We start from the raw sequence: 21,788 nt of genomic DNA, 5'->3' as shown, positions 1-21,788 counted from the left end.
CACCACGTCAATGTAGACATGTGGACCATCTGTTATTGGGTGTCTCTACTTGTAACGGGGGCTCCCTTCACTGTGTGTGTGGCCCATCCATTCAGACTCCTGTGCATGTCCTGGGGGCACAGCTCATAGCGTCCCTCTAACTCTTGATCTTTCCCATTTATTCTTTTTATGTGACTTTTATTTTTTTAGAGGTTTTACTTATTCATGAGAGACAGAGAGAGAGGCAGAGATACTAGCAGAGGGAGAAGCAGGCTCCAAGCGGGGAGCCCGATGTGGGAGATCCCAGGACCCCGGGGTCACGCCTTGGGCCAAAGGGAGATGCTCAACCACTGAGCCACTCAGGTGCCCTTTTTATGTGACTTTTATTTATTTTATTTTATTTTATTTTATTTTATTTTATTTTATTTTATTTTATTTTATTTTATTATTTTTTTATTTATTCATGAGAGAGACAGAGAGAGAGGCAAGGACACAGGCAGAGGGGGAAGCAGGCTCCATGCAGGGAGCCCGATGCGGGACTCCATCCTGGGTCACCAGGATCACGCCCTAGGCCGAAGGCAGCACCAAACCGCTGAGCCACCCAGGCTGCCCTTATGTGACTTTTAAATATAGCACCTGTTAGGTTTTCTTCCCAGCAAAAAGTGATGTGTATTAATTGCAGAAAACAAAAATACTTAAAAACACAGGATCCACCCCATCCCCGAGTTAACCCATGTTAGCACATGAAGATCATGATAACCAAAGCTGGCAGCAGGGCGGATGTCTGCTCCCCTGCTAGGTACAGGCGCCGTGTCCAAAGACTCAGATGGCTCCTGGGCACACTTCGGAGTCCAGGAGTGCTGGGAGCCCCAGAGGCAGCAGTGGGTAGAGACAAAACCTGGAGCCTACAGTGGAGATCAGAGCTCGGTTTCCTGGGACTTCAGGGAGAAATCCAGAAGGGGTCACATGTACGAGTAATGGAAGCTGGATCTGGATGGGTAGGTCCCCGGTTAGAGTCAAAGCTTCCTCTGGAAACGGTGGGATCTACACCCTGCCTTCCCCCACTGCAGCCTGGCAGCTCACTGTTTTGATTTGCTCCACTGGAGGGCAGATGGGAACCTGGCTTTCTGAAAGGGCTTTCGTCCTAAGGGGTGTCAGGGGCTGCACCCACCTCTCCACCCCTAAGGCATTCCTCTCCTAATCCAGAAACCCTGCAAGGTGCCCCAGATTCCCCCAGCCCAGGACGTGAAGGCAGAGGCTGTTGAGAACTAGGGCTGCAGGAGGGTGTTGCTCTGTGCAGGAGCCGAGGACACGGGAATGTCCCAGGGAGGTCCCTGCACGGGGCCAGGCAGCCATGACAAGACAAGATTGTCCCTCGTGCCCAGGGCAGACCTAACCTGAGAAAATAATGAAAATTAGATCTGCTGTTTTTCTGAACATTAGCTCTGTGCTAGAGAATTCCCTAAGAGGTTTAGGAAACAAGCAGCTGTTTTCCAAACAAGGCCTGTCTGCATTCAGAGCTCAGGTTGGTGGTCTCACCACCCTACACCTCGTGGTCACAGCCTGTCCCAGTCTGTCTCCCTCAGCCTCGGCCCGACGGGAGTCCAGGACGGAGGAGAGGCCCAGAGGCTCTGAGAGGGAAAGAGGCCAACAGTCCCTGTGCCTAAAGCCCAGCTGGCGAGGCGGGTCTTGTCAGGTCCTACAGCCTGGAACTGCAGCCTCCCCTGGTGCTGTCCCAGGTCGTCAGGAGCCTGCGGCCCCATGGGCTCCTGAGAACGCCTCGCAGTGGACAGCAGGACTTGCGTCTTGTCTGAAGACAGCCCTGGCCTCTACTGCCCTGTCTGTAGCGAAGGGCGGGTGGGGATAGGTGGAGCGGACGGTGGACGGGGCATTTCAGAGGCTCTCAGGATTGTTCTGTCTGGGGGAGAAGCCCCTGGTCCCAGGTCAGTAGAAACTGGCAGGGGAGCCCTCCACGGGTGGAGGCCTTTCGTGGTGCACACGGACTTCAGGCCACCGGGGATCTGGGAGTAACTACAGCAGGCTGACGGGCCGCCAACAGGCTTATTCCACGAGGCCGTGAGCACCATGGTCCCCGTGTCGGCTGGACTGGGACGATGTCCTGTTGGCTCCACACTCCCTGCTGCCGGGGCTGGTGCGGGCAGGGAGGCAGCCGCTCAGTCTGTCCATATGATGGGGGTAAGTAAGGGAGTATAGGGTGGCCTGAGTGATGCCGAGAGCTATGGGTGGCCAGGACCAGCTCCAGCCTCCAGGCAAGCAAATGTGTGACCCCTCAGGGCTGCGGACACTCTTCCCCACCTCACCCCAGCTGGGCCTCCCTCCCACCTCAGGGTCTCCCTGGGCCTCTGTTTCACCCCTGCTGAGCCCTGTTCTCCTCCTCTGCCAGGGGCAGCACAGACTCCCCCCACCCCCCTTCAGCAACCTCTCTGGCCAGGTCACTCAGTGGTAGGGGCAGGAAGAGGGGAAGAAGGGCTGAAGGTGTTCCCCTTTGCCTGTAAACAGAAATGCTGGGTGTTTCTCAGTGGCTGCAAAGATGCTGATGAAAACCCCAGGATATTGAGTCATTGTGGTGGCCAGCTGATAGCATCATTCCACTTTGCCCTGAACGAGAGGCAGGGTAGGAAGCCTGGAAGCTTCTCTCAGGTCCATGGCCCAAGCAGCCCATGGAATCTCATAACCTGAGCTCTTCCTCTCCCCTCCTTTCCCTCCCTCCCTCCACTCTCCCTGCCTCCCTCCCACCCTCCCTCCCTCCCCTCCTGTCTTCAACTCCTTCTGCCTTCACCACAGACTTGGGGGCCCCCGGAGAGGCCTTGGGTTCCTGCCTCCCAGCCTCCTCCCACATGGTGTCTGCCTTCCTGGCGCCAATCCTGGGTGTGGAGTTTGTTCTGGGCCTGCTGGGCAACAGCTTGGCTCTCTTCATCTTCTGCTTCCACACGCGGCCCTGGACTTCCAACACGGTGTTCCTGGTCAGCCTGGTCGTTGCTGACTTTCTCCTGATCATCAACCTGCCCCTGCGCGTGGACTACTACTTCCTGCACGAGCACTGGCGCTTCGGAGCCACCATCTGCAAGCTCAACCTCTTCATGCTGTCCACCAACCGCTCGGCCAGCGTGGTCTTCCTCACGGCCATCGCCCTCAACCGCTACCTGAAGGTGGTGTGGCCCCACCACGTGCTGAGCCAGGTGTCCGTGTGGGCTGCCGCCAAGGTGGCCGCGGGGCTCTGGGGGAGCATCCTGCTCCTCAACGGGCACCTGCTCCTGGCCGCCTACACCGACCACTCCTGCCTCAGTTACCGACTGGGAGCAAAGCCCTCGGCCTCAGTCCGCTGGCACCAGGCACTGTTCCTGTTGGAATTCTTCCTGCCGCTGGCGCTCATCCTCTTTGCCATCGTGAGCATCGGGCTTACCATCTGGCGCCGCAGCCTGGGTGGCCAGGCGGGCCCGCAGAGAGCCGTGCGCATGCTGGCCGTGGTGGTGGCTGTCTACACCGTCTGCTTCTTGCCCAGCGTCATCTTCGGCTTGGCTTCCATGGTGGCCTTCCGCCTGCGCGCCTGCCACGCCCTGGCCGTGTGCACACAGCTCTTCCATGGCTCCCTGGCCTTCACCTACCTCAACAGTGTCCTGGATCCTGTGCTCTACTGCTTCTCCAGCCCCAGCTTCCTCCGCCAGACCCGGGCCCTGCTGGGCCTCTCCCAGGGCTGGCAGGGCCCAGCGAGTGACGAGAGCTCCTACCAGCCCTCCGCCCGGCGCTGGGGGACCTCCAGGAAGGCGAAGGCTACGGACAAGCTACGGGAGGAGGTCCGGCTGGAGGGCCCACTAGAGTAAGAAGCACCCCTCTCCCCCATCCCAGGACTGGCGGTTAACGGAGCCGCAGGAGTAAGGATGGCCTGGCTCTGACCTAGAGGGATAAGGTTGCCAGCACAGGGTGCTCAACCAACTGGACATCTGTAGGAGCCAAGTGGGTGGCAGGGGAAGGGAAGGGAAGGAAGGGGAAGGGGAAGGGGAAGGGGAAGGGGAAGGGGAAGGGGAAGGGCCTTGACCTTCCAGAGTAGTGTGTCCCAGACGACATCCCCAGAGCACAGGGAAGAGCACGATGGCAGGTGGAGATAGGCAGGGGCTGCGGCAGCTCCACTCCAGGCCAAGGGCCACACGGCTGCCCAGTCCAGGGGCCAGAATGGGTTGATTGTGAGGGCACAAGTCCTGCTTTGGAAATTGGACAGCCATGTTTTCTGCCATCTCCAAATTCTCCCTTTCAATGCTAATTAACTTCCTTTTGAAAATGCAGTCTTGGGGCACCTGGGTGGCTCAGTCGTTAAGTGTCTGCCTTTGGCTCAGGTCATGATCCCAGTGTCCTGGGACGGAGCCCCCCTGCATCCCGCATAGGGCTCCCTGCTCAGCGCGGGATCTGGTCCCTATGTCTCTCACTTTCTCTCTCAATAAATAAAATCTTGGGCAGCCCTGGTGGCGCAGCGGTTTGGCACCGCCTGCAGCCTGGGGTGTGATCCTGGAGACCCGGGTTCGAGTCCCACATTGGGCTCCCTGCATGGAGCCTGCTTCTCCCTCTGCCTGTGTCTCTGCCTCTCTCTCTGTGTGTCTATGAATAAATAAATAAAATCTTAAAAAATAAAATAAAATAAATAAATAAATAAAATCTTAAAAAAGAAAGAAAAAAAGAAAGAAAATGCAAGCTTGCCTCAGCTGTTCTAAGAAAAGCCAAAAAAAATGTCTTTGGGCCCATCTGGCCCTGGGGTCAATAGGATTCAAAGTGAGTGCCCCAAGATGAAGGGGATCTCTGATGACAGTGAAGAGACCACTCAGGACATCATACTTCCACATTGCCCCTGGAGCCCTGCAGTATCCTTCTAGGCAGAATGCTTTTCCGGGCCATAGGAAGGGCAGCTCATCTGGATCCCTGGGAGACCCCTGCGCCTCTCTGCAGTCCCCTTCTGCAGTCCTTCAGGTCTTGCCCAGGGCACCCAGAACCCACCGTGCTCTCCCCTGGGACAACAAGCTCTTTCACCAAGTTACCTGCTCCATCCAGGTCAGGCTCCTGGCTCAGCTCAGGTTCCCTCCCACGACTTTCCTCAGCCCCGAGTACCCTTCCCTGGCCTTGGAACCTGTGGTGCCTGTAACCTGACCAGGACAGGACCTTGGCAGAGGACAGGGGCCTCAGAGTCACAGGGCTGGAACTGGTTCTCCACTCTTCACCTCAGCCTCAGGCCTCTAGATCTCAGGTAGAGGGTCTGATAAGGGGACCAAATCTCCTTTCCCCAATTCCCTTTGGAGTTTTAATCTAAATCCAATGCTCTCATATCATAGACAGGGATACTCTCCCCGTTAGAAGTCCTCAGGAATGGAGGCCAAAGCCTAGGAGTCACCTGTGCCCAGGGAGGGAGGCACCAGGAGCAATGCAGATGTTGGGGTGGAAGATGGGGAACATGTCAGGTGGAGGGAGGTGGACTGGTGGACAATACGTTGGATGGATCCTGGGACCCATCTCCCTGGTGCGTCTCCAGCCTGCTTTCCTTTTCTGAAAACTCACCAGCTGCTCTCAGAAACTCAGACAGAAGCAGAGAATTCAAAGCAAGGGTGTGCTGGCTGGGTCCCTGCAAGGTGCTTCCTCATGTCTCCCTCATGTCTCTCTTCCCTCCACGGCCCCCTTCCTGTTGTTGCTTCTTTGACCCTGGAAGAGCCACTCCTAGGGACTCTCCACTTCTCCACGCTCTGCTGTGGGGAGGAGCGAGCCAAGTCTGGGCCAACCCCACCTCAGCCTGAGATTTGTAACTGCCAAGGAAGACTGGAGGCTGGGGACTGCGCACTTTCTCGTGGAGCCCCAACCCCAGGGTGCTAGCACACACTGTAAACACCAGGCACTTTCCATCTGGTGCCATCTCTTCCCACATTTCTAACTGCCTGGGCTCAAGGGGGCCCTATGGGCAAGTGGGGCTCCATGTTCCACCATCTTCTCTTCATAGGCTTTTTCTCATCTACTGCACCACTGTGTTCACTCACCCACTCAGCACCTGGGCTCACTTGCCCTTGCCTCACTCCCCTAAATGGTTCCTGTGGCTTGTGTGCAGTGCTCTCTCCCCTTGAGGAGTCCTGGGGTAGAAACCTGTCAGGGTTTGGGCCCACTCCCAACCTGCTCAGCATCTTCCTTGCCCCTCATTTTAATGTTGAGGACTGCTCCCTCCTTCACAAGCTGGGTCATCCCATCCTTCACAAAGCACTCTCCACAGGGAGTCCGGATGTCCTGGGAGAGAAGCTGCGATTCAGGCTGCCTCCACATTTCCCTGCAAGGAAGGCCCTGGTCCTAACCTTGGTCCTGACCTAGTTCTCCATCTGTCAAGTGGGAACAGTGATTCTGGCTCTTACCCAACTCCAGTGGCTGGAGATGGAAACAACTGATATGCCAGAGTGCTGAGGAAGGTAGTTATTACATGGTAAGGGAGGAGAAGGAATGAAAAGGGATGGAGGAGGAGGAGACGAAGGCAAACAGTGTTGGAAGTGTAGGTTTTCCACAGGTGGGAGAGGGGGTGGCACCCACGGTGGTAACTGGTAAGCTGGAGGAAGGCTGAGTTAAGGCCTCGTTTCCTACATTTGGGTTCCAAGCAGCATGTTGGTCCCTTGGGTGAACTGCACTATTCTGTGTGAATTTGGGGCAGGGCCTTCTCTTCTCTCTAATGTTCCCTGAAAGACGAGAAATGGCATCCAGGACTTTACTCTGTGGACTTCTCTGCAGGAGGAGAGCAGGCACAGCTGGGCCGATGGCCCATAGCCACTCATTATCCAGCATTTACTGGACTCCCACCAAGGGCCACACAGTAAGCTACACAGGCAGATAATCCGACTTTGACCTTGACCTCTCCAGGCCAAGCCTAGGAAAGATTTTTTTTTTAAGATTTTTTATTTATTCATGATAGACAGAGAGAGAGAGAGGCAGAGACACAGGCAGAGGGAGAAGCAGGCTCTATGCAGGGAGCCCGATGCGGGACTCGATCCGGGGTCTCCAGGATCACACCCTGGGCCAAAGGCAGGCACTCAACCACTGAGCCACCCAGGGATCGCCCCTCTGGGAAAGATTTGATCTGCAAATGCATCAAATGTAACCCAATGTTTTGGAGGTAGTAATGCATAGCCAGGAGCACATAAGAGCTAACTGCCTGTGTCAGCAAAGTGATGCATACAAGCTCAATTCCAGAGGATAAGGAAAGTAGCAAAGGGAAGAGTGATCTCTGGCACAGGGCACAGCACTGTGAGAAAAGCTGGCATGCAGGAGAGGATGAGGAGGTCGCTGAGACAAGAGAGGAAATGGCCTGGGCACAGAGTTAGGGACAGGGAGGAATGCAGGCTCAACCCAGTAGGCTTACCACATTCAGAATGTGACCCAAAAGACAGACCAGTTATCTCCACAGTGGGCCCTATAGCTGCAAACTCCTGTGGTGGCAGGATCAAAACCAGCCCCTGGCAGGTGCACGGCAGTTGACGTCACAAGGCAAGTAGCAGAAACTGTCAGGCTCCCTGTCTGAATGCCTACTAAAAGCACATGCCTTTAAAACTATGTTGGTGGTGAATGGTTTCTGCTTCTTGCAACCATCCATCAGGACAAAAACATAAGCTTGAGGGAGATAACAAGGTAACAAAAATGTTTCTGCATTATAATTTGCTATGATCCTATACTCCTGAAACTTTATAGTTATCACTTGAATAATCTAAACTTTGTTTCTCATTTCATCTGACTCACCCAAGTCAGCAAAACTAGAGTTGGAAGGGAAAGCAAGCACCCGGTCTCTACAACAGACAGTAGCAAGATGAGCCCACGGGCACTAGGACACTCCAAGTAGTCTACCAGAACTATGGCTTCAACCCAAAGAGGGCCCCAATGCTAAATGGAGAGACCTGGAATTCAAGAACAGGAAGATAGGTCGTGGATATAAGTTCACAAATAATCTGGATGTTGGAATTCATTGATTCATCTCCAAATCTTTATTTATTTACTAGACCGGGTAGAGGTACAGATGTACAAAGGGATTTCAGCCTCTCAGGACCAAGGGCAAGGGACCCTAACTACTAACTCAGGCCCAGCTGAGAGTACCCCCCAGGGCTGCAGAGATCACATGAAGGCATCATCTCACCTCCTGGGCTAATGTCCATTCCTGTGTCCCATCTCAGAACCTCAGCACAGTGCAGAGAATGGACAGTGGCAGCAGACTGCCTGGTTGTAGTTCTGCTTCTGTCACTTCCTGCTGTTTGACTTCTCTGTGCCTCTGTTTCCTCACCTGTACCCACCTCATGGCATAGGGCATCAGTGAGCCCTATGTGGCATGACCATAGGACCTGAGCTTCTATTTTCTGTGCCACTTCAATGAGTGGTGGTTATCAGAACAAACATGAGAAGTCAATGTAAGACAAGTTGAAGAAATCCAAAGTTGCTTTTATTTTTTTTAATTGTTTTTGCTAATGTAAGAACAGAATCGAGACAGCAGCTCAGCTCTATAACTCGCCCACCCCAAGACTGTTCTACCGGTAGAGCCAAGAACAGGTAGGAGATCTTCCTCCATCAGTGACCTCTTCTTAAAGCACAAGGACATCTTCCATAGGGCATCAACATGCACCTGTCATGTTGAATGTCAAGAATTTAACTAAAGCTTTCTTGATCCTTCTACATTCTCAGCCAGTAGTATTGCCTTCTGAGGTTATGGACTCCAGGTCTGACTCATGATAGGTATTCCTTTCACATTTCGAAAAGACTGGGTGCAGAAGTGTGGAGTTGAAGAACATAACTCTGTGGACTTCAACCACCTCCCCCTTTAGCCTGTCCCACCAAGGTGAACAAGAGTCAATGTTCTTATAACTCCCCTTTACAGGTTTGGCTTTCTTCAAGGTGTACAACTCAAGCCTCATCCATGGAAAGCATAATAGGGTTTACTCAAACACAGGACAATGCATTAGTTTATCCTTTGGCCCCAGCATAGACTAGGCCAGCATCTTTTAGAAGCAACCACTCTAGCACGGTCTAGGCCATACTCCTAAGCCATGAATGAGTTGTTCAGGACCCTCTGCCTGTCCTAAACGATTCCTAAAAGCTTCACAAAGTCTCAGTCTTACTGTCCTTGGTTTCTATTGTTGTATAATCCTACCTGTAAAGCTACTAAACCCCTGACCCACGGATGCCTCTTTCAGAGTTCATATCTTCCTCAAACTTACTAAATGAATTTCTGAAAACAGTTACCTACCAGCTAATGAGAGAACAAAGCTAATTTTGTGCAAATCACTGCTGAGACCAGCTCTGCAGGTCAGGGAGGGAGGGCCTGGTGTTCAGGATGCTCTTTCTATGTCTATCACACATACCCCCTCCCTGCCCACAGCACCCCTTTCTGCCTTGTCTTAGACTCCTACACAAGAGGTTCTCTCTCCTGGCTTCCAGTTAGACAGGCAGGTAAAGCTCCTGGACTTCAGACAGACAGCCTGGTTTGCATATATGTTACACCACTGGTGAGGACCCTGGACCACTGCCATGGCATGCTGTGGACCCTCCTGCCTACAGATACTGAACAGAGTTAGAGTCACATCTGGGTTGCTCTATTTATTATCACCTTGACTGGAAACATTGTAGAGTACGGAAGGGCAGGCAACCTGATCTGGAGGACAAGTATGACACCAAATCTAAAACTACTTTGGTGTACAAGTATTGTGAGGACGTAAGGAGGGGTTTAGAGCTCCATCTTCAGTGATCACTTCTCCAGGGCTCAGGCTGGTACCAAAAGCCCCACACAGTAGAGTCAATGCCAATAACCTTCCCACTTCTAAGCAAGAAGACAAGAAGGTGCATGGAATGGAAATAGAAACACTAAAGCATGGCCTTGATCATCCTGATGCCAGAACTTCCTGGGACAGCCAAGATGTTAACTTAGCTGTTTCCGTTTCACTTCCAAGCACTGGAGATGGCAATTTCAGGGGTTGGGGTTTCTTTCCTGTAACTTGGCAAATTCTTCTCATCTCCATATCGAATCAACAGTTCCTTAAATACTAGGTGCAAAGCCTCATGCACCAAGTTTTCTCCACAGAACTTACTGGCACATCCTTTAAGCCACTTCCATTTGTTCCATTCCTCTTCTTCAGCCTTTCTAGACCTGTAAGTTTTCTGAATACAGGAAATCCCCAAAGCCATGATGAAAAAAAAAGAAAGTGGCCAGGCCGTCTTTCACTTCCTGGCAACAGCTGCTCCCCATCTATAGTGACCAAAGGGATTGAAAGATAACAGCCCAGTCCTCTTTACTTTATCATGGGTTTGAACTTAGGAATGCCCAGGTCTCAGCAGGTTACTCAGTATCTGATGTGGTTCTTAAGAGGGAGAAGCTTCATGGGGCACATTCTCCCATGGCTGCTCAGTGAAAGCAACAGTGATGTCCGAAACCAGCCCTCTGGTACTGCACAACTGTCGGTAGGCCAAGATGATCCGGTCCTCAGCAAAAGGCTCTCAATTCTAACTCCCTGAAAGCCCCAGAGCATGTGGACATCTCCTCCCAACTTGGCACGGGGGCAGCACAGACTTCCCAAAGGAACTCCTTTATTAAATGTAGTGAGTAGTCCAACACTGCTACTTGGGTCAAGTCACAGCTAATGCCGGAGAAGTGCCTCTGATTCATGCACAGCCAGATCTGCAGAGAAACCTGATGATTCCAGGACACAGACCCATAGATGCCAGAGGACAGTGTTCCCCTTGCTGGTGCTGTATCACCTAGCCTAATGGTTTCATGAGACCCTGAGGCCCATTCTGAAGACAGATGGCAGGGAGGCAAAAATGGAGGTCTTAAGAGGTCTTCAGACAAGTGGACGGCTTAGCAGGACAGCACATGTGCCCAGGGCTCACTGCACGGCAGCCATCACCAACCTGGTAAAGGCGGCTATATCGCATGGCATCTTCAGGGTCCTGGAGGCAGGCGCTATGCAGGAGAAGGAGGAAATAGGAGTTAAAACTTTGCCAGGTTAGCACACCCAGGACCTCTGACCCAATCACTCCAACTCCTGAGAATTTATTCCAAAGAAGTAATTCTCGATATGGGAAAAAACTGAATGCATAAAGGACCTAGCAGCCAAGTGACTACCAGAATGTGGACTCTGCAGAGACCCACCTCTACCACTTTTTAGGGCAAGTGATGAATGCTCTCTGAGCCTCTTTTTCCCCATCTATAAAACGTAATGACAGGGCAGCTGGATGGCTCAGCGGTTTAGTGCTGCCTTCGGCCCCAGGTATGATCCTGGAGACCCAGGATCCACTCCCTGCATGGAGCCTGCTTCTCCCTCTGCCTGTGTCTCTGTCTCTCTTTCTCTCTCTCAATCTGTGTCTCTCATGAATAAATAAATAAAATCTTAAAACAAAACAAAACAAAACAAAACGTAATGACAGCCATTACTCCCCAGGGATGTTGTGAGATTAAATGAGATGATCTGCATAAAGCACCTCAAGTATAATGAGTTCAACTACAAAGGTTAGCTCTTATTATTATTATTATTATTATTATTATTTTTTGGTTAGCTCTTATTATTATGCATAAGGCAAGGAAGAGAATGCAGGGGAAAAGACCGAACTGTTAAGAGTGACAGAGTTGAAGGGAAGTTTTCTATGATCATTGGTTTTTAGGTCTTACCCATTTTTTAGTTGTTACGGAGGTTGGATGCCATGAACTGTTGAGCCCCGTAGCTTAGGGAAAAAAAGTAAGGTAGAAAGAGTTGGCCTTTTTTCACCAGGGTTTTCTCCAGTTTTCTAGACTTCACCTTTGTAAAATTCCTAAGAGGTCTCTGAGAATGCAGAAAATGGGGGAAGATGGAGGGCACAGGAGAAGGTTTGACAATCAAACCTTAAAGGATCTGTCTACATTTGTTCACCCTGCCCAAAGGCAGGGCTGTACACAGAGGATTACTCTGTCCTGATTAGGAATACAACTGAGAGAGTGAGTCTGCCTGCCCAGGGGCCACTGCGAGGGTGGCAGGGATGCATGCCCCCTGGCTGGGCAGACCACAGTGTGACCCGAGGGGAAAAAGACCACAGGCAAGGAGTCCATACTCAGGACTCTGATGCAGGACACAACACAGTCTCTGTCTCTTATCTTTCTCGGACAGCTTTTCAGCTGTAAAGAATACATAAGAGTCCAGTTCCGTAAAAGACACACACAGTAAATATTTATCAGTGCCAGAAACAAAACAGATAATTAAGTGCTTGTACAACCTTAGGGAAGTCTAGCCAGTGTTTATAATCTTTTTCTTTTTCATTCTATCCATATCATAGTATGCAACCCAAAACTAAAAAAGGATTATTTTTTCCAATATAAATACCATCATCACACATAAAAAGGTTAACAATTCCTTAATATTAACAATTACCCAATGTTCATATTTCCAATTGTCTCATAAACATCATAAATGGGTGGTTTGTTTCTTAACATTTAAAAATTCAACTTCCTAGGGCGCCTGGCTGGCTCAGTTGGTAGAGGTATCCCAACTCTCGAATCTCAGGATTATGAATTCAAGCCCCATGCTGGGTGGAGAGATTACTTAAAAATAAGATCTTTAAAAAAATAAAAACAAAAATATGAAATAAAATTTCAACTTCCGAAAGTCTGAGGAGATTCCTAGACAGCTCCTATTAATCAATCCAACCACAATAATCACTAACTCAAGCCAACCTCCTCACTAGACCAGATAAGAAAAACAAAACCCAGAGAGAATAGGTGATTTTTGCCCAGGATTGCACAGCTGGCTAAAGACAGAGGGTCTGACCCATAGCTCTTTTCACACAGTCTGGTAGTATGAACACTGAGATAACCATTAGATACTTCGGAGTCAGAAAATCTTAATCTAATAATCCTTTCTCTGCAACAAGAGAATCACCACTAAAATCCTCCTAGTAATTATAAAAACTAAGCCCTCAAGTTAATACCACCAGGTCAGAAGTCAGGTCTTGATCTTTATTCTGTGCTTCAATTTACCCATGTAAAATGATTTCTCAATGAGCTCTATCTAGCCTCTTCTCAACTAGCTCCCCCAGGCTGCAGCAAGCTGAAGAGGACCACTAACAAAGGAGTAAGGTATCACATGGTGGGGATATGTGTTCTAGTTGAACACATATCATCAATGTGGTATCAGCAAAGGTCAAGACTACCTGCAAATAGGTCCAAAAAAGCTTTATAATTTCCAACAAGCTGTCAAGGAACTCATAATTTCTGCACTGTATGTTTTAGAATATGAGAAAAAAACGCCTCCATCTCACTCTGTAAGGATAGAATTAACCCCTTTATACAACTGAACAAGGACAGCACATTCACACAAAAGCAGAGGTGGATGGGAAGAAAAGTATATGCCAATCTCACATTAAACACAGAGAGACCAAAATCCTAAGTAAAGTAAAAGCGAATCCAAAGAGTAGATATGTTTTCTCTCTGAAACACTTGACTTCTTTTTTTCTCTTGTTCTTTTTTTTTTTTAATTTTTTATTTATTTATGATAGTCACACACACACAGAGAGAGAGAGAGAGAGGCAGAGACACAGGCAGAGAGAGAAGCAGGCTCCATGCATCAGGAGCCCGACGTGGGATTCGATCCCGGGTCTCCAGGATCGCGCCCTGGGCCAAAGGCAGGCGCCAAACCGCTGCGCCACCCAGGGATCCCCTCTTGTTCTCTTTTGATTAGGTTTTGTTTCCTCCGTGTGCACAACACAAATATACTGGAGTATATATGAAAAAGAGAATAGGACATATTGGATAAGCTATTGAATCTGGATTCCAGAAACATACTTGACACTTGCTTAACTGGAAGACTTGCATTATCAAACAATTATATAAAACTAAAGTGAGAACAGATGGGTATGGGGTACAAAAAAAGGCCTACATATGTGTAGTAACTGAGAATGTAAGTACAGCAGACTTCAAATGAATAGGGGAAGAATGAATGGACTCTTCAATACAGTTAGATCCTTACCTAACTTAGCATAGAAAAATAAATTCCAAGTAGACTAAAAAAACTAAAGGTAAATAAACAAACGCATTATAAGAAAATGTAAAAACAGTTTCAGTGTGGAATGATGGAGAGTTCTAGACATGGATGGTGGTGACGGTTGTAAAATAAATATACTTAATGCCACTGAACTATAAGCCTAAAAAAGGGCAAAATGATAAACTGTACATAAGTATGTTTTACAATTTAAAAAATAATATATAAAAAAGAAAACACAAAAAGATTATATTGTTGCAAAGCGAAGAGCTTTTTGTTTTTAAGATTTTATTTATTTATTCATGAGAGACAAACAGAGAGAGGCAGAGACATAGGGAGAGCGAGAAGCAGGCTGCTTGCAGGGAGCCCAATGCGGGACTTGATCCTAGACCCTGGGATCACGCCCTGAGCCAAAAGCAGACACTCAACTGCTGAGCCACCCAGGCGTCCCAGGGAAGAGCTTTCTTAAGACACAAAAACTTGAAGCTATAAAGGGATAGATTTGAAGATTTAATACATAAAAAATTTTAATGTATAGAACAAGTATCAAAGATAAGCTCTTAATACTTCAATAGAAAGAAAAAAGAAAAAAGATAAGCAGTTGACTTAAGTATAATACACAACTTGTGTAATAGATAAAAGATTAACATCTGAATGTATAAAGTTGCTATAAATGAAAGTAGACAGAATATGATAAGCAATTCATAAAAGACATACAAACTCATAAGTAATCAGGAAAATACACATTTAAACAATTTCATTTTTCATCCATCAAATTAATAAAATTTAAAATACTGATTTCCATAACTAACAAAGACATAAAAAAATAGGTATTATCATCATTGTGGCTTCAACTGTAAACCAGCAGAACCTCTGAAGGTCAATGAGCCAGCAAGTAGCCAGATGTCAGATTCACGTACCCTCCACTTACTAGTCTCTAGACTGTAGAAATCGTTCAGAAACAAGGATGTTCACTGAACCATTATTTTCTGTGTCAAAAGCAAAACAGCCTAACTCTCTATCTAACAAGAGATGGTGAAATACGCTCTCATACATCCACCCAGTGAAACAGGAGGCAGCTACTGACAAGAAGAAGATAGGTGACTATGTAACTCACAGGGAAACATGTCACAACAAGTGTTGTAAACAAAGGCTAGTTACAAAATAGTCCACATTCTGTGATCCCATTTTTGTAAAAAAAACAAACAAAACAAAACAAAAAACACACAAAACAAAACCACCATACAAACAAAACAGAAAACCAGTAAAATAGCATACTTTGAATAGCAAGAAAAATCTAGAAGAATGCAAATCAAACTATTAATAGTGTACATCATCTCTAGGAGCGATATCATGGGAAATTTTCCCTTACTAAATTATGTTATTTCATTAATGTTTGAAGTATTTAGAATAAGTACAATCACTTTTGTAATAGAAAAAAAATTAACAGTAAATAAAGAAAAACACCTCCACTTTTCTCCAAAAAATGTAGGGAGAGCTAACTATGATCCCAATGAGAGCCAGGGAACAATCTCTGCATTCTCCTCTAAAGAGGAGGAGCCAGAAGATGGTCTGGAACAGCTGGGAGCTGTCACGTGTCAGTAAGGAGCCCATCCCTCAGCTCACAAACAGGACTGGTGTGGTGGCAGTGATGGGAACAGAACCAGGCCTTCAGTCACAGTAGCCTGCACAGCACCCTCACCCCCACGAGGGAAGACCAGGGCTGAAACTGCATAGTTAAGGAAAGCACACCCAACTGGACTCCCAACTCTTTTTCTCTTACCTCTCATCTTGGGGTGGCTCTCAGTTCACCCTTTAAGATAAGAAACATTTTACATGAAAAGGTCACAATGGAAATCAGATCAGCTACAAGGAACTGGTGGTCTCTGTGGTTAAGAATGATAGAAACCTAGCATGTTCTACAGAGATGGTAGTAAATGCCAATGGCTAGAATAGCACAATGTTGGACAGCTGGTCAAAGAAAGGCTGTAATGAACTAACTAGCCTCGCCAACCTCTGACTGATGAAGCCAAGAATGGAAGAGAAAAGGAATGGAGAGGGAAAGCAAACAAAACTGAAATCCTGAGCACCCCTACACCTCCGAACACAGTTACATATTTAATCCCTCTCAACAACCCAGGGAGTGCTTTGGAAGAAGAGACCCAAAGAGGTCCATGGCTTGCTCAAAGTCACAAAGCTACAAGGCCCCAGGTCTATATCTGAATTTGATACGCCTACAAGTCCAGTGCACCAGCAGCTCCTCCAATTGGCCAGGTGGCTGGCCCCCAAATTTCCCAACATTGGAGCCCATGTCCTCAGTCTCCCAGGCAGACTCACCTGTGAGCTGGAGGGCAGAGCCTGGGAGCTGGGCTCTTCTGTTGGGGCTGCTCCCGAGCCCATGGGGCTCAGCGTAGTGATTCGGCTCGGTTGGCCACGCAGTGTCAGAGTAATGGTGGTAGGGACCTTCAACCCTGACAGAGAGAGGGGGAAGAAAGGGTTTTAGTCATAGCCTCCACTTTCTTCTCCTACAGAATTTCTTCACATCACACCCCACCCCTTGGCTTCCCGCCTCAGTATCCTCCCCGGCTGGGTCAGCTCCACATTATCAGTCAGTCCAAAAGGCAACAGGAAATAGCTGTGTCCTTCCAACCTCTCTGGGGCATGGACCTACACAGCCGAATCTTTGAGGTCAACACCAGGACCCTGCTGAGTTGGGTTCAACAACATGTCTTGTTCACATAAGATGGGAAGGTCCTAGGGAAAGACCCATATTTAAGAGTCCCACAGCTGTCATGAGAGACTCACCTGATGCTTGGTTAGAGATCTGAGCCAGGCCGGGGAGGCTGCTTGCCAACTTAGCAAGGCCCCCATTGGTCAGCAGCTGGTGGATAGCTGTGGGCTTCCCACCAGGAGTGGCTCCCAAGGAGGAGAGAGTGGTGGCCACAGGAATGGTACGGACAATGGTGCTGGTGCCCGTGGTGATGGCACCCAGGCTCTGCATGGGGGTGGGCAACTTCACGCTGGTGGCCTGTGGGACACACAAGCCCAGGTGATCAGAAGCTATTGCCTAACAGCAACATTCAAGTGTGGAGGGCCCATAGCATTAAAGGCTATCCTATACTGTGCACCTACTACTTGCAAGGTAGTCTTTCACACATTTTCTATATACTATCTTACTTAATCCTCAAAACAACCTTGGAAATACTGTTATTACCCTAATTTTACATATTCAAGGAAATAAAGATACAGAGAAGTCAAAAAACTTCCCCAAGGTCACACAGTAGTGATGGAGCCTTAACCTTTGGTAGCTCTTGGGGGTGAAGTCAGAAGGCTGGCTGTCTTGACCCAGACTCCAGACCCAGTTTCCCTGCCAAATCCAATTAAACTGAGAAGGCCTCCTCCTAACACCTGCACAGACCCATGGGAGGAAGGTGTGCACCTGTGGAGCTGGCCCTGGGGAAGGGTTTGCTGGGAGGCCAGAGGTCTTGCTGCTGATATCCTGCAAGCTGAAGCTGAGGCCTTGAAGGAGGCTGCTGGCTGATGCGGCCCCTAGGAGAGGATATAACACATGTCAGCACAGGCTCAATCTCTTATCCCAAGAGCAGCCATACTCAGCCACCCTCCACAGCCAACTAAAGTACCACTGCTCTTTTCCTGGGACATCCCCAGTGCTCTCGGAAAGATGCCAGGAAGGGCTCCCTGGGCATGCACACTGCATGCCCTCATGAAGAAAAGTATTCTGCTAGACACACTGCCTTGGGTTTGCTCCACATATCCCCACCTGCTCCAAACCACCTGTCTTATGTTTTAGACAGTTTTAGGAAAACCGAAGAGAGCTTGAACCCCACTTTTCAGAAATCTAAATTCCATCCTTTCCAGGGAAAAGGACAGCTTCTTAAGCCAAAAGAATTCCAAATACCTGATTTCATTTCACTACACAGTCGAGAGGCCACAAAGCAAAGAGGGAGGTCCTCCTAAAAGAGGACACCTCCAGAGCCTTGGCCCTTCTGGGCTCAGGTAATCAGCCATCATATGTAGGGTGAGGTGGTGAAAGCAAGGAGACAAGCAGAGGCAGAAAGGTGCCTCGGTTTATGTTTTATTAATGCTAGTACACCACAATCCCCAGTTTTCTGCAATCAGATATGTTTAAAAACACCACAATGAACACAATACACACATCTCCCACCAGCTATTTCTCTTCCTTATAGTACAAGAGATACTACCTGCAGACTGGGGTATATACTCGCTGTGAATATTAAAACCAAGAACTCCCCCACCTCAAAGTTAATTCCAGCTTCACATCAAGCCTCTATGAAAGCCTGCCAACTCAGGGGAACATTCTTTAGATTCAGCTGCTTTCCCAGGACCACCTCCAGCAGCAACCCAAAAGACACTTTGCTGGGAGGCTCAGAATGCTGAGCTACCAGATACCTGGGAGGGAGCTGCCAGGAGAGGTGGCCACCAGACGGCTCTGGAGTGTGTGCAAGGCACCAGGTGCTGTGCTGCTGGACACTGAGGAGGCTGGGCTGGCTGAGACTCCCCCTTCAGAAGCACTTGACCTGGAGACAAAAACAGGAGCTCTATTATCCAAAGGTTAGAGGGCAACAGACCCTGACAACATAGGAAGGGTTCAGAGTGGGGCCCAGCAACGCTTATAGTAATGAACACTAGAACCCAGAGTTTCCTTGTCCCACCTTCTGAATTCAGTCTCTAGTCCTTCTGAAAGTCAGGCCTTAAGTTAAAACTTCAAACCAAACCTTGAAGCAATAGCTATGGGATGCTCTGCAAACTTTAAATAAAAAAACAAACAAAACAAAACAAACCTCTGAGCTAACCCCCTAAAAAAGACAAAGATCCCACTAAGAAAGAAGTCATATTTCCAAACTGACAAAATCCAACCTCCACCATCTTTCCAAGCACTAAATCAACCAGGAAAGGGATCCCTGGGTGGCGCAGCGGTTTGGCGCCTGCCTTTGGCCCAGGGCGCGATCCTGGAGACCCGGGATCGAATCCCACATCAGGCTCCCGGTGCATGGAGCCTGCTTCTCCCTCTGCCTATGTCTCTGCCTCTCTCTCTCTCTGTGACTATCATAAATAAATAAAAATTAAAAAAAAAAAAAAAGATTAATCAACCAGGAAAAAGGTGAAGAGAAAGAAAGGAACAGAGCCAGAGAGGCCAAGAAATAGACTCACTTGGTGGTGGTGAGAAGCCCTGTGAGCTCTTTGGCCCCAGCTGAAGCCTGCCCCAGCGTCATGGTGATGGGCTTCCCTCCCACAGCTGCAAAACAGAAAACACCAAGGTCACCAGTCAGTCCTGGCTGGCCCCTACTATTCAGAGTTTCACAACCTAGGCTAAATGCAAAATATTATGGACAAAGATTGGTCAAAGAAAAATGAAGATCAAGTACAGTAGAATAGGGAGAGTTGAGAGTTCTATTTTTCTTCTATTTTTTAAACTTTCTGGTATATTTTATTTATTTACTTTAAGATTTTATTTTTAAATAATCTCTATACCCAACAGGGGCTCAAACTCACAACCCTGAGATTGGGAGTCACATGCCCTACCAACTGAGCCAGCCAGGCATCCTTGGAATATTTTCTTATCTTTAACTGAAACTGGTAAAGAACAAAATATAATGATACTTTGAATGACCCCTGAGCTCCCTCTGATCCTCGTTCTGCCTCCCCGATCCTAGCTTAGATCAGGTCACTGTCCATGTCTGTCCCACGTGCTACCGCATGTCCTCTCTGCTCCAGGCACATCTTACACTGAAGCAGAGGCTTAGTTGTACAGCAAGTAGTCACCAAGAGAGTAATGTTATGTGGTTTGAGACAGCTCAGTTTTTTTAAACAGGCCAAGAAAAACTCACCTTCTGGAACTCCTCCTTGGGAAGGAGTACAAGGCCCTCCAGCTGTGTCCCCTTGGGAGATAAGGGATACCTTAATCTTCGGTCGCTTGGAGGTCTTACTGCCAGGAAGAGGACTGGAGGGATGATGGCGCTTCAGTTGGACCCTAAGATCTTCTTTCTCTGCCTCTTCCGTTTGTTCTGATGAAATGGGAACTAAGAGATGGACCTGCGGTAAGGTCTTCCACAATCCAAAAAAGCCCGAGAGACACTGACAGCACCAGCATGGGCATGTCTGTGTGTCACACACAAAATCACACTTCAAAGGCAACTGCCAATGCTTCAATCCCACCTCACTCAGGTCCCACCTGTGGTACAAGGCCACCTTGCCCTTTCAGAGGATAGCCCCATCCCCATCCCTTATCCTGTTCTGGAGACAGAAGGTAGGGGGCTCTGAGTTGGTGGGAACAAAAAGAAAGGAGAAGATACCTTAACCCTGCCTACCAAAGGCCAAACAACAGAGGACTCACTACAAGGGACCTAAGCCATGCTTCCTGGACTCAATGTGGTAATTTTCCTGTTTCAGGCCCACCCCACATCACATAGCTGGGGTACAGGAAACATCCCACAAAGCAGTAGTAGAGGAGCACACTACCCAGTCCTCTCTACAGAGGAGATTTTCACAGGCTCTCAGAGTCCTACTCTGTCCTAAGAGCCCAAGGTTGAGTGTTTGGTTGCCAAATGAAGGCAACAAGAAGAATTATTGCCAGGAATTGACACTGGCTTTGAGTAGCTACTAGGTAAAGGAGCATCTTAGCCAAGACAACTTTACTGCTCCTGCCCAAAAGCAACAGGGCAACAATGGCCCATGTCACAAGTAGTCCGCAGGTCATTTGTACTAGTACAGAGAAAGGCCAACTGTTCACACATAGCCTTCCCCCTCCACAGAATCAAACATACTCATCTTGCACATGACCAAGCCTCTCGGAATCTGAAGTTATCCTTCAGGCTTCCTTAGAGATTCCCTTCTCTTTAAAACCAGAAGCCCAGGGATCCCTGGGTGGCGCAGCGGTTTGGCGCCTGCCTTTGGCCCAGGGCGCGATCCTGGAGACCCGGGATCGAATCCCACATCGGGCTCCCGGTGCATGGAGCCTGCTTCTCTCTCTACCTATGTCTCTGCCTCTCTCTCTTTCTCTGTGACTATCATAAATAAATAAAAAAAAATTAAAAAATAAAAAAATAAAAATAAAACCAGAAGCCCACCATAGGCCCTCTTTTTAGCATAGGCAATCAGGGGTAGGGTGGGGAGGAAAACAATAGTCCTATGAGGATGGCAGGCAGGGATGGGGCTCCTGGCCTGGGCCACAGAGAGCTACTCCAGGCCACAGGGTATAACCAGCTAAAAGAATCGCTTAGGGAATAAATGCACTGACTAAAATCAGAATAGGAAGGCAGGTAAAAGGGAAAGGAGCTACAGGTTTTATGCTGATAAGTGGCTGGTGTGCTTGTAGCGGCCAGGATGGAAGCAGGAAACCAGAGGCACAGGGAGAAAAACACACAAGGAAACTCAGGTTCACAGGCAATAGGCCACAGGCACATACAGGAGAAGCAGAGTCAAGAGCCACAGGAGACAAAAAAGGAAAAACCATGAGAGGCAAACAAAGTATGGAGAAAAAGCAAATACTATGGAGGAGTAAGCAAAAGGAGTCAGCCAAGAAAAGAATCAGAAGACAGAAAAAGGAAAAGAGAAAAGAACAGCAGGAAACCAGAGACAAATGAGAGGCAGGATGAGGAAGAAAACAAGGAAGAAGTGGAGAGAAGCAGAGAGTAGAGCGTGAAAAGATGAGAGGAAGAGCAATACTCACCAAAGAGACAGGAGGAGGTGCCGGGAGGAAGAGCTTTCCTCACCAGCATATTTTGTTTCAGAAAAGCAGCAAACTGTGCTGGAATGAATCAG

At 48.6% G+C, this 21,788-nt stretch overlaps 2 protein-coding genes across 15 annotated transcripts in view; one reads left to right on the top strand and one right to left on the bottom strand.

Annotated features, from left to right (window-relative positions):
- Positions 1-52: 52 nt before the first annotated feature.
- Positions 53-4,619, top strand: OXER1 (oxoeicosanoid receptor 1). Its single transcript, XM_025465108.3, has one exon. The coding sequence runs from the start codon at positions 2,661-2,663 to the stop codon at positions 3,819-3,821; it is 1,161 nt and encodes a 386-aa protein (XP_025320893.1). The 5' UTR covers positions 53-2,660; the 3' UTR covers positions 3,822-4,619.
- Positions 4,620-8,409: 3,790 nt separating this feature from the next.
- Positions 8,410-21,788, bottom strand: part of KANSL3 (KAT8 regulatory NSL complex subunit 3) — a 43,779-nt gene continuing 30,400 nt past the window's right edge. For 7 of the 14 annotated variants that reach the window (XM_025465004.3, XM_025465013.3, XM_025465045.3 and 4 more), the window contains 9 exons: positions 21,697-21,774; positions 19,856-20,047; positions 19,179-19,263; positions 18,417-18,544; positions 17,425-17,534; positions 16,791-17,013; positions 16,323-16,456; positions 11,648-11,798; positions 8,410-10,942 (listed from right to left, as the gene is read on the bottom strand). In XM_025465004.3, coding sequence (XP_025320789.1) covers positions 11,655-11,798; positions 16,323-16,456; positions 16,791-17,013; positions 17,425-17,534; positions 18,417-18,544; positions 19,179-19,263; positions 19,856-20,047; positions 21,697-21,774 — 1,094 coding nt within the window. In that variant the 3' untranslated portion in view covers positions 8,410-10,942; positions 11,648-11,654. Of the gene's footprint in view, positions 10,943-11,647; positions 11,799-15,768; positions 15,799-16,322; positions 16,457-16,790; positions 17,014-17,424; positions 17,535-18,416; positions 18,545-19,178; positions 19,264-19,855; positions 20,048-21,696; positions 21,775-21,788 lie in introns of all 14 variants that reach the window. The other 7 variants (XR_004803033.2, XR_007413592.1, XM_035696055.2 and 4 more) reach the window with 7 other exon arrangements.

This window comes from Canis lupus, chromosome 10 (assembly GCF_003254725.2).
Source record: "Canis lupus dingo isolate Sandy chromosome 10, ASM325472v2, whole genome shotgun sequence".
Classification (NCBI taxonomy): Eukaryota; Metazoa; Chordata; class Mammalia; order Carnivora; family Canidae; genus Canis; species Canis lupus.
Note: the sequence above shows the minus strand (reverse complement) of the source record. Positions and strands in the feature narration are given on the sequence as shown.